This window comes from Furipterus horrens, unplaced genomic scaffold, assembly GCF_987537825.1.
Source record: "Furipterus horrens unplaced genomic scaffold, mFurHor1.1.pri manual_scaffold_3, whole genome shotgun sequence".
Lineage (NCBI taxonomy): Eukaryota > Metazoa > Chordata > Mammalia > Chiroptera > Furipteridae > Furipterus > Furipterus horrens.
The window spans coordinates 29,870,323-29,882,892 of record NW_028327173.1 but is presented as its reverse complement, the minus strand read 5'-3'; the positions used below and the strand labels follow the sequence as shown (position 1 = coordinate 29,882,892).

General features: G+C 43.7%; 1 protein-coding gene across 1 annotated transcript; it reads left to right on the top strand.

Annotated features, from left to right (window-relative positions):
* Positions 1-2,556: 2,556 nt before the first annotated feature.
* Positions 2,557-4,255, top strand: LOC150014770 (uncharacterized). Its single transcript, XM_090268266.1, has 2 exons — positions 2,557-3,451; positions 4,077-4,255. The coding sequence occupies exons 1-2, from the start codon at positions 2,557-2,559 to the stop codon at positions 4,253-4,255; spliced, it is 1,074 nt and encodes a 357-aa protein (XP_090124392.1).
* Positions 4,256-12,570: the final 8,315 nt, after the last annotated feature.

The window sequence follows — 12,570 nt, the reverse complement described above, 5'->3', positions numbered from 1 at the left end:
GGCGCCAGGACGTGCGCCCCGCAGCTCAGTTCAGCTTCAGCCTTAACCCGCCGCAGACTGGCTTCCGAGCCACACGCTGGACGAACTCATGGTGAGTCTGCCCCTTCCAACGCAGGGGCAAAAGTCCGGGTCCTGGGGTGGAAGGGCAGAAACTCCCAGGTGGATAGTCGGAAATCCTAGCCGGGGGGTCCACTCATGAGAGAGGAAGGGCAGAAACGTCAAAAGGATTCTTTCCTTCGGGCACATGTTCACTGAGCACGGGCATGTGCCTGCGGTGCCCAGCTGGTGCCCTCCTGCAGATAGACGCAGGCCTGCAGAGGAGATAGTGGTGGGGCCGTCCTATAGGCTACTGTCCCCAAGGCTACTCGACAGAGTCCCTGCCCTGCGACTGGCCTCCTGGAATGCCCAGACCACCTCCGGGTCCTGGGCAATTGTGAAACGTCTGTGGAAGGGCTGGAAGGATATGCAGAACCCAAGGCGACTGAGACGGAGGAGCCTGGGTGGGTCGGATTAAACATTAGCGATAAGGAAGGTGGGACTAACTTCCTTCTTTCCATCTTTTCCTTCTTTCCTTTCTTTCTTCCTTCCCAGAAAATATTTTTATTTTTATTTTCCCCAGCTTTATTGAAGTATAGTTGACAAATAAACTCGCATATATATATATACACACATAATGATTGCCACAGTCAAGGTAATTAATACAACCACCAGATCAATGGTTACCTTTTTGTTTTTTATAAAAATGCTTAAGATTTAGTCTTAGCAAATTTTAAGTATACAACACAGCATTAACTATAATCATCATGCTGTACTTTGATCCTCACAACTTATTTGTCTCATAACTAAAGTTTGTACCCTTTGATGTTGTACTAACATTTCCCATTTCCCCACCCTCTGCCCCCTAGCAACCATCATTCTACTCTCTGATTCTATGGGTTCAACTTAAAAAAAAAAAAAAAATTCCACTTATGTGATACAGTATTTGACTTTCTTTGCCTGACTTATTTCACATATCACATCCATGTTGTTGCATATGACGGGGTTTCTGTACTTTTTATGGCTGAATAATATTCCATTGTATGCATATCACATTTTCTTTATCCATTCATCATAAATAATGTTGCAGTAAACATGGGTGTGCAGATAATCTTTTCAGTATACTGAATTCATTTCCTTTGGATAAATACCAAGAAGTGGAATTACTGGATTATGTGTTAGTTCTATTGTGTGTTGTTGTTGTTGTCATTGTTATTTTTTAAGATTTTACTTATTTATTTTGAGCAAGCAGGGAAAGGAGGGAGAAAGAGGGAGAGAAACACTAATATGTGAAAGACACATCAGTTGGATGCCTCTTGCACACCCCCAACTGGGAAGCTAGCCTGCAACCCAGGCATGTGCCCTGAAGGGGAATCAAACTGGAAAGTTTTGGTTTGCAGGCCAGCACTCAATTCACTGAGCCACACCAGCCAGGGCTATTCTTTTAGTAACTTCCATACTGTTTTTCATAATATATATACTAACTTACATTTCTAACAGTGCACAAGGGTTCCTTTTTCTTCACATCCTTCCTAGAATCCCTGGGGACACCCAGGGAGGTTTTTGAGGAAAATGTCCACAGTGGATGCAGGTCTGTGACCACCCAGAGCCAGACAGGTCTAATTCAAGTTAAAGAGTCTTCCACTTGGGCCAAGACACTTCCCCTCTCAGGACCTCTGTTTTCTTTCTTTTCTATGTTTTACTTATTTTTAGAGAGAGGAGAAGGGAAGAAGAAAGAGGAGAGAAACATCAATGTGTGGTTGCCTCTGGTGCGCCCCCAACTAGGGACATGGCCCGCAACCCAGGCATGTGCCATGATTGGGAATCAAACCAGCAACTCTTTGGTATGCAGGCCATGCACAATCCACTGAGCCGCACCAGCCAGGGCTGTTTTCTCTTCTTTAAAATGGAATTTAATCATGGCTCCTCTCTTTTAGGGTCATGGTGGGAATGAAATGTGGGCTAGACAAGGATAGAGTTAGCAGGGATGGAAAGGAAGGGTATGTGTAATTGGGATTTGAGTTGCATAGGATCCCTGACCTTTTAACTTTTTTGCAGGATCCCAGATCTGAAAGTCCAGTTCAGTTATCAGGCAACAGCCAAGATAGTCACTCTTTATTTCAGGCACTCAAGGAGATTGAGGCAAGTCTCCAGGATCTCTCTGAGGCACGTGAGGCAAGAAGCCCAACTGCACCAGAGCTCTATATGCCTCTGACTGCCCATGGTGAGGACAGCCAACATGAGTCAATTGAGAACCAGGTGATGACTCCCTTGAGGCCCAGAATGATGATTTCTGAATGTTCTAACATCCCTGGGACAGTCCTTGACAACATGACAACACTCCCTGCTCAAACCCTTGATATGCTCCCTGGAGACCTAAGTGAGACTTTTTCCATGGACCACAAGGTGACCTCCTTTGATCAGAGAAAACCCACAGAAACTTCCTGGATAACAGATATCAATGACAAACCAAAGACATCTTTCTCTGATTGCCAGAAGACAACCACCACTGCAAATAACATGGCAATCTCCAATGAAGGTAGCCAGATGAAGACCCTTAGTGATGAACAAACCCTCTATGGAGACCAGATGATGTTCAGTGGTGACCAGACCCCTAATGAAGTACAGATGGCCATCAGTGGGAACCAGATCCATTATGGAGACCAGATGACCTTCAGTGGTGACCAGACCCCTAATGAGGTACAGATGACCATCATTGGGAACCAGACTCATTATGGAGACCAGATGACCTTCAGTGGTGACCAGACCCCTAATGAGGTACAGATGACCATCATTGGGAACCAGACCCATTATGGAGGCCAGATGACCTTCAGTGGTGACCAGACCCCTAATGAGGTACAGATGACCATCAGTGGGAACCAGACCCATTATGGAGGCCAGATGACCTTCAGTGGTGACCAGACCCTTAATGAGGCACAGATGACCATCAGTGGAGACCAGACCCATTATGGAGGCCAGATGACCCTCGGTGGGGACCAGAACTATTTTGGAAGCCAGATGACAGCTCTTAATACAATGACCTTCCTTAGTGACCAGACCTTTATTGGAGGCCAGATGACAACATACAGTGGTGACCAGACTCTCTACGGGAGTCAGATGGTGACCCTTAAGAGGAACCAGACAACAACCGTCACTGATGACCACACTCTCTATGGAAGCTATATGATGCCAAGTCAGTCATCATCACTGCCACACCCAGGATACCTGTACTTTACAAGTTCCCATTTTACCCAAGGACAATCCCTAGAAAAGCAGAAATCAAACCCTGAAACCCAGAGATGTCAGCTCCCGAAGAATCATGACGTTTTGAAGTCCTACATTTGCACATACCAGGACTGTGGGAAATCATATTCAAAGCGTTCCCACCTCCGAGTCCACGAGCGCAAACACACCGGTGAGTGAGGGCCTAGGGTTTGGGTGACAGGTAAGTCTAAAGATTTGTGCTTTTAAAAAACACTGGGATCACTTGAGATTGTTGTCCCTCTAAGACTAGGACCCCATTAGACTCTAGAAAAGATTGGCAAATTTGAAAGGGTAGATAAAGCAACCTCAGGGACAGACTCTAGTTGTGGGCCAGATTCTAGTTCTGAGCCAGAGCCAACCTGGCTGCAGCCATATGTGTTGTTGCCTTTGTTGGGGTGATGGGAATAAGGGGAGGGATTTGTTTGACTTCTTGTGGATGGTTTTGACACTACCTCCACTGGGATGTTACTTCATAGACCTCTCCTTAGGCCCAACAGATCCCCTCCCTCAACCTCCTTATCCCTCCTTATCCTCCTGACCCCTACTTCTATTTTTCTTTTTCTCTTCCTTTCCCTTCTTCACTACTTTCTTCTCATCCTTCCAGCTCATGCTGCCCTCCTTCTCTTCCTCTTTCACTCACTCTCTCCAGACTCCTCTCCTCTCGTTCTTCCTCTCCCACACCAACATCCTCAAAATCTTTTTCTTCTCCATTCACTTTCAACTTTCTTGTCTCACAATACCCAGAAGCATAACAAATCTCTTTCTCTCTGGTCCAGGAGAGAAGCCCTACAAATGCAATGCAAAGGGATGCACATGGGAATTCGCCCGTTCAGATGAGCTCAAAAGACACAACAGAAGGCACAGTGGGGAGCGACCCTACCTGTGTACTACTTGCAAGAAGAATTTTTCAAGATCTGATCACCTAAAGCAGCATCAGAGAGTCCACAGCCTGTGACTACGAGCCCATCAGCCCATGAGGAAATGAGTACAGTCAAAAGACTCTACCTACTAAGCCTTTGTTTGTTCAGCACCTGGCTCTGTGCCGCCACACATTATCTGTAAGCTTTTAAGGTTTTACTTGTTTTCTAAAGCATAGTAGAGCTGTGGCTGGTGTGACTCAGTGGGTAGAGTGTTGGCCTGTGAACCAAAACGTCACCAGTTCAATTCCCAGTCAGGGCACATACCTGGGTTGTGGGCCAGGTCCTCAGTTGGGGGTGTGTGAGAGGCACTGATCAGTGACATCAGTGTTTCCATCTCTTTCTCCCTTTTACACCTCTTTCTAAAAATGAATAAAATCTTTTTAAAAAATGAAAAAGAGGACAGAAGGAATACATCTATGCATTTCAATAGAATCAGAAGCATTTAATCTGTTTAAATGTTGAAAGTCCTCTCATGGCTATTTCTTCTCTCAGGCAAAGTGTCTCCTTTTTCTCTTCATCTTCTCAATATGCTGTCAGAATACAGGGGGTGGTGGCATTGGAGGAGGGATGGTCAAGTGCTGGCTAACAAGGGAAGGTTCTATCCTTTCCACTGGGCCTCAGGCCCTTTCCTTCAATTTCTGCTGACATGTCTGCAGCTGGGGTGACCTGCAGCCTGTTTTTCTTTGCGTGGGTATGGCGTGACAACTGCTGCTAAGGAGCTGAGCCATCATCTCTGCTGACTAGGTCCTTCTTTCCAGCTCTTACAGGCCCTGGTCTCTTAGGTCTGACTTTGACTCCCATCAACCCCCAGCTTGTGTAATATACCCCCCCAACCCCCAGCAAAACGCTATGAGTAAAGTCAAGAATGTGATCTATCCCACTTCTCATTTCCAAGGAGGGCGCTATGAAAAGCTTGCTCCACCCAGAGCCCTAAAAGGGAAGTGGACTGCAAATTCCCAAGGCTTCAACTTGCCCTGCAACATTTCAGGGTCTTCCTGAGCCACACACTCTCACCTACAAAGCCTCCAAAAGCTAGATGCCTGAGTCTTGGAGGGACCCAGACAACATTTTAAATCAGCAGTGTGGACGATTATCTTTTCTTCTTCCCCAAGCAGCCAGTATCATTTTGGGTAGACAATGGTATTAACTGTTGGTAGATAACTGGGTAGGTTCATGGGTCATCCACATGACCCACTAAAATGCAACAGTAATTATCAGAGGTTTGGGTCAAGTAGCAGTACACAGAGACAATACATCTATACCAATAATACATTCAATAGGGGAGCCATACACAGAAAAGATTAGTGGACACCTGAAAGGACCCACGGGGCTTGGGCAACAGTCCCAGTGATAGTGGCCTCAAATGCAGAACCAAAGAGCTTTCTCTGCTTCCTCTCACCCTGAAGCCAGGGTTTCAGGAATAGAAGTCACTTGTGCACCTAAGCCAAAGCCCAAGAAGTGCATTTCACCCTCACATCCCCATTGAACCTTGACCTTGAGAGAGATCCTCCAGTCCCCCATGGGGACAGAGGGACCTTTGCCTGACCCTAATCTAATTGTTGAATGCCAAGAGGTCCAGGTAAGATTGGCAGTACTCTCCCAGTCATCTCCAGGGTCACTGGTCACCGAGAGCCCCATCAGGCAGCGCTGAATTCCTTGGTTTCTCATACTCCTTTGACACTGCCAGTAATCAAATTCAGAGATCTTTTTGGGAAGGCCTTTGTCCAGTTTGGCCAGCAGAGGGCACTAGGTTATTGGTCTTAGCTGCTCTTTCTCCAGGTCTCTGCTCTTTTGCCAGTTGCCACTTCTTTCGTGTCTGGGAATTGGTCAGTTAAGACTTGGACTGTGTTGGGGACCAATTTAGCTGACCTCACAAGGTTTAATGGGGCCCGGTGACCAGCACCAGCAGGAGCTGCACAGACAAACTTGGAAATTTGAGTTTGGCTAACAGCCTTTCTGTTCTAAGTCCCTCACTGTAGACTCAAGTGACCACAAGGATGGCTTGCAGGGATGTTAGAGACTCTGCAGGTATGGTCCAAACACGGAACTTGTCAACTAGTCAACTACTACCTCTGAGAAAGGAGTACTTCTAACCACCTCTTCCTCTTCAGGCAGCGTGGCCATTGTCAGGGCATTTTGAAAGAGGGGCTCTGTTGTAATGCACCCCAGGCCTACTCTCTTATCACTAAGTTTAACAAGATCTGTTTTTTAAAAATATTAATGTTTTTTTTTTTTAAGAGGAGAAAGGAGGGAGAAGGAGGGGGAGAGAAACATTGATGTGTGAAAGATACATCAATTGGTTACCTCTCGCATGCCCCCAACTGGGGACTCAGCCTGCAACCCAGGCACGTGCCCTGACCTGGAATCGAACCTGAGACCTTTTGGTTTGCAGGCCAGCACTCAATCCACTGAGCCACACCAGCCAGGGCAAGATGATCTTTTTTCAAAGTGAAGGCAAACTAACCAAGTCACTTAGGTCTCTTTGGGCCACTGGACAAAGTAATCCTGAAAGACTCTGCACTCTCACTAAAGGCATGAGTTGCAATAATAGGCAGTGTTGCAGGATACCCCTTGGTCCCAGGAACCTGCTTAGAGCCAATAGCTATTGGCTACGATTCAGCATGTGAGGCCTCTGGCAGCTTTTGGTCCCATTGCTGCAGGACCACGACCAGCAGCCGGAGAACTGCTCCTGAGGCTTAGCTTTCCTAGTCCCTTTGCTGGATTTCTAATTTGACCCGCTGGACAAGCCCAGACAGGGATGTGAGGGTGAAGAGGATCAGGGGTCCCCCTGAGAACTAAAAAGGTTCTGAAAGTAATCCACCAGCACTACCCTAGGCCCACTGGCATGGCTGAGAAAGTACCCCCAGGACCTTCAGGCTTTTTATTCTTCCAGAACAGCTTTGTGCTCAATCGGCCACCCTGCTCCTTTCCTCATTTTGTTGAGTTGCCAGGTGCCAAGATGGTTAATTAGGACAATGGGCCAAACTGAAGGTAAGAATCCAAGCTTTATTCACTTACTGTGACAGTGCAAGAAGAGGTGAAAAGGAGAGGTGCTGGCTCCCTTTGCTCCATTTTCTCCAGGGAACAGCACCAGGCAGGGTCACATGAATGCAGGCAGACAGGGGAATTGTCTCTCTGCCAGCAGCCCCAAATGAAAGGTTCCTGCCTTTTCATGGACCTGGAGAACCTGGGGGAGGAAGAGGAGGAAGGGCTAGGAGTGTAAAAAGTACTGAGTCAGAGTGAAGACAGTGTTTCACCAAGGACCCCAGGAAGGATGCCTCTGATGGAGGTGACTGGGTTAGAAATGCCAATATGCACAAGAGTCTGTCTGGCCCTTCAGGCCCTGAGTGCATGCAACTCCCTTCAGAAAACTTCAGTGCTGTGGGTGTGCACCAGGTCTGCCATGGGGAGGGCAGCTTCCTCCATGAAGCCAACCAGGCAAAGCCTTATGATCAGGTCGAAAAATTTGTACATAAGAGTTTGGCCTGGAGCTGGACTCCCCACCCAATTCAGGAATTAGAATATGATTGACACTTTGTGTGTGTATACTCCAGAATTAATTAGTACCCTGAACTTCATATATACAAATTCCCTTGTTTTACCTTGTATGAATTTATCACAAATGTAGATGTTCAAAAATTTTCTTATTTTGATTGTCATATAAATTATGTTAAGCTCTATATAATTTTATGAAACCAGCTTGTTCTCAACATTATAGTTCTAAGATTCATCCATGTTTTTGCTACAATGAAAAAAAAAAATCCACCCTGGCTGGTGAGGCTCAGTGGATTGAGAGCTGGCCTGTGAACCAAAGGGTCACCTGTTTGATTCCCAGTCAGGGCACATGCCTGGGTTGCGGGTCAAGAAGCAATTAATTGATGTTTCTCTCTCTCATTGATATTTCTCTCCCTCTCTTTCTCCCTCCCTTCTCCTCTCTCCAAAAATAAATAAATAAGATCTTTAAAAAAAATTCATAACAATCCCAAGCAAAACTTCCATACATTATCAACACTCTAGGGTGGGGAGGAGACCAAAGAGATATGAGAGTGCACTTGGGCCTCATGTTAAGTGCAACCACCATAAAAAGAAGAGATACAGCCATCCTTCATTATCCAAATCTAATCTGGACACTGAGTTTTCAGATGTTATCCAAAATATGAAAAATAGTAACATATTTCCAATCCATCTAAAAACCCTAACCAGTTTGCTCAAGTTTTGCTAAAACACTCTTATAACAATCACCAAGGATTTCACATTACATAAAGCATTGAAATCCCAAATTACATATCTATTTAAAGTGTAATGAAGTCACTAATAGACATAGTGGTGTGCAATGTGCAATGATACTGTACAGTATCAGATGCTAATTGTACTCTCCTTATACACCACAACAAACATGCTCTGATTGCATCAGCCGGAGTCCAGTCAGGGGAGAAAAAGCACAAAGTGCTTTGAGCAGAGGAAAGTTTAGTATAGAGAATAAATAAACTATGATGAAAGAGGAACAATAGTTGCAAGAGAACACTGTCTGGTACCCCAGGGCTGAGAGAAGACATCTAAGGAGGGCCAAGCTTGGAGGATGAGCCCTCTAAGGTTGGGGTTCAGATCTCAAGGAAGATGTAGTGGCAGAAGATGGATGGCAGAGAAGTATGCTGTTTGTAGTCACTGGGGAAGCAGAGTCAGGGTCCACAGTCACTGATCAGGCAGGAAGCAGCCCTCCAGGGAGCAAGTGAGCTGTAACCAGGGGCTGGGTGCAGGGGAGGGAGTGGAGGAGTTGGTGTGGGCAGGGGCATGGAACATGCTGTGTCCATGATAGAAGGGCTGTGGTTTTGGGAGGGACAGGAGCAACAACCTTGGGAGTTAGCAGAGCAACTAAGGGCGCTGGTGTGGGTGGGAGGCCTGGAGTGTGCGGTCTCTGCCTTGAGAGGCAGAGGGCTACAGGATGGCGGTCACCGGGTTGGGCTGGGACTACAAGGTCAATGAATAATGTGAAGGTGGTGAATGAAGAGACAAGGAGACCAGTGGAGTAAAACAGGAAGTACATAAATAGACGTAGTACACATAGAAAATAAGTATACAGAGAATGTGACAAAGCACTGAAGCAAAGAAGAACTTTAAGAAATTGTGCTGGGACAGCTATTTAACCTACTAGCAAAAGCTAAAATTAGATTTGGACCTCCTCCCATACATAAGAGTAAATTCCAAATAGATCAGGTATCTAAAAGTAAAATATGAAACCATATAAGTACTAGAAAAAAAACGAGGTGAATTCCTTTATAGCCAGAATTTAGAGAAAGGATTCTAACTACAACTGAAACCAAGGTGCAATAAAAGAATGAGAATTGGTAAAATTGTATGAAAATAAGTCTTTAACATGGCAAAAAATATAGATAGCTAGATAGATAAAGTCAAAAGACAACTGGCAAACTTTTTTTATCCTCACCCAGGGACTTTCCTTTATTGCTTTTAGAGAGAGGAAGGGAGAGAGAAACATCAACACAAGAAACATCAATTGGTTGCCTCCTGTACGTGCTGGGACTGAGAATCAAGCCTACAACCTAGGTATATGTCCTGATCAGAAATTGAACCCACAACTCTTCAGTTGTGGGACAACACTCCAACCAACTGCGTCGCACCAGCCAGGGAAAATGGTGAACTCTTAACACTTGTGAGAAAAATACACCAAAAACCAGAGGGAAGAAAAGTGGACAAAATTATAATCACAAAAATAACTTAATAGTCCATAAATACATGAAAAGAAATCTTAATTATCATTTATAATTTGAAAAGTGTAAAGTAACTGCAATGAAAGTAATGTCAGTGAAAATGGTGGAATAGGGACTTCCAAATTTTTTCTCCTGCATAAAAGCAATAAGAACACCAGCAAAATTGCTGGGAGTCATCATTTTCAGAACTCAGAAATTAATCAAAGGCTTACAGCAATCTGGGGAGCATTCAAGCAAAAGAGCTGCATATCAGTGAGCTTTGTGGTACTTTAACCTGTCCTACTCCCATCTACCCCAGCTCCATGGTAGCCTTGAAAACCAATAGCCTACAGTCATGGGAAAACTAGCAGCCCAGCAGCCACTGGGATTGGAGTTCCTTCAATGCTCCATTTCAAGAGAATTGTCATTATTTGATCTGTCTGGTGGTTCCCTGGAAGACCCCACTTGCAAGGCTGTCTATATATGACTTGACTCAAAAATTGCCCAGTGCTTACAGCTTTATTTCTCGGGGCTTTTAGCAAAAATGATCAGAGGTGATTATTGACCATCATACCTGCCTGAGACAGTGAAGAATAGTTGGGAGCAAATAATAAGCTAACCAAAAATGTTAAAAGGCAAAGCTGGGGAATAAGATGTCCTTAGGAGACTTTGGAAAGCTGTAACATACTGCTGGGAATCTGGAAAGCCACGCACATACACAGGGTTGTGCTCAGGCCCAGGGCTCTGCATGTGCTGAGGAAAGACCTGAGAAGGCCCTAAGCTCTCATCTCTGGCTAACTTTGAGGCTTTGTGCAAGCAGGAAGTGAAGGCTAAGGTGGGGCTGTCAGTTGCCAGGCTGAATGTTGAAGATGTGCTACCACAATAGGCACAGAGAGCCACTTGGCAAAGACTGAGAGACTATTGGTTCCAATAATCTAAGGAAACCTCTGTCTAGTCATTAGCTGACCACCAAGGTCAGCAGAGATTTCAGTGTCACACACAACAAAGAATATGGTCTTTGTAGAATCAGAAGTCATTAATTTAGAAAAGTCATTAAGCAGATAACAACAAATAACAACAACCCTGAAGAGGGAGGGAAATCAGGTTTCTTGAGCTGCCACATTATATAATTTTAAATGTTCAGTTTTTAACAGTAATAAAAATTATAAGACATACAAGAAACAAAAATGTATGGCCCATACATAGAGGGAAAAAATAGTTAATAGAAATTTTACCTGAGGACGCCCAGTTATTGGACTTAACTGAACAAAGAGTTTAAGTGAGCTAAATATGCTTTAAAAAAAACAAAAACTAAAGGACAGTTTGAAAATGATGTCTTGGCAAATAGAGAGTATCAATACACAAATTGAATACCTGGATATCCACATGCAAAAGAATGAAGTTACAACACAGATGAAAATTAACTCAATATGATCAAAGACCTAGATATAAGAGTTAAAACTAGAATGCTCTTAAAACAAACAATCAAACACCTAGAGCCCTGGGAAGGTAGCTCAGTGGTTAGAGCATTGTCCCAATACATCAAGGTTGCAGGTTTGATCCCTGGTCAGAGCACATACAAGAAACAACCAATGAATGCATAAATAAATGAAACAATAAATTTATGTCACACACACACTCTCTCTTCCTTTCTCTTCCTCTCTCTCTCTAAAATAAACTTTTAAAAATTATAAAAAATACCTAGAAAACTCTTAGAAGAAAACATAGGTGTAAACCTATGACCTTGAGTTAATCTTAGATATTACACCAAAAGCACAAGCAACCAAATTTAAAATAAACTGAACTTCAATTAAATGCAAAACTTTAATGTTTCAGTACCACCCACAGAGTAGGAGAGAGTATTTATAAAACATATATCTAATAAGCATCTAATGTCCAGAATATATTTACAGATACCTTAGAACTCACTGATAAAAAGATAAGCCAATTTAAAAATAAACAAGTGATTAGACTAGACATTTCTCCAAAGATTGAATACATATGGCCAATTAGCCATATTTGTAAGAAAAAATACAGGAGATATACAAATGACCAATAAGTACATTTAAAAAATTCTCGACTTCATTAGTCATTAGGGAAATGCAAGTCAAAATCACAGTGAGATACCACTTCACACCCAGCAGGTGGCTATAACAAAAAAGATGGACAATAACAAGTGTCAGTGAGATAGAGAAATTGCAAACTTCATATATTACCAGTGGGAATGTAAAGTGGTGCAGTCACTTTAGAATAAGTTTAACAGTTCCTCAAAACGTTAAACAAGCTATGTCTGACTCAGAAATTCCACACCCAAGAGAACTGAAAACATATGTTCACACAAAAAAAACTGTTCAGTATGTTCATAGCACCATTATTCATAATAATCAAAAAAGTAGAAACAACCCAAGTGTCTATCAACTGACAAGTAGATAAACAAAGTGTGGTATAGCCGTACAATGGAATATTCTTTAGCCATATAGAGGTTCTTAGAAAACACTGGTGCATCTAGTCCACTCCTACATGTGATATAGCAAAAAAATAATGTCCCTTTTCAATAAATCTATCCTTTGGTTTTCAGGTGTTCATTCATTTACACATTTATTCAGTTCTCAGTGACTGACTTAGGACCTTGTCCCTTTGCCCTG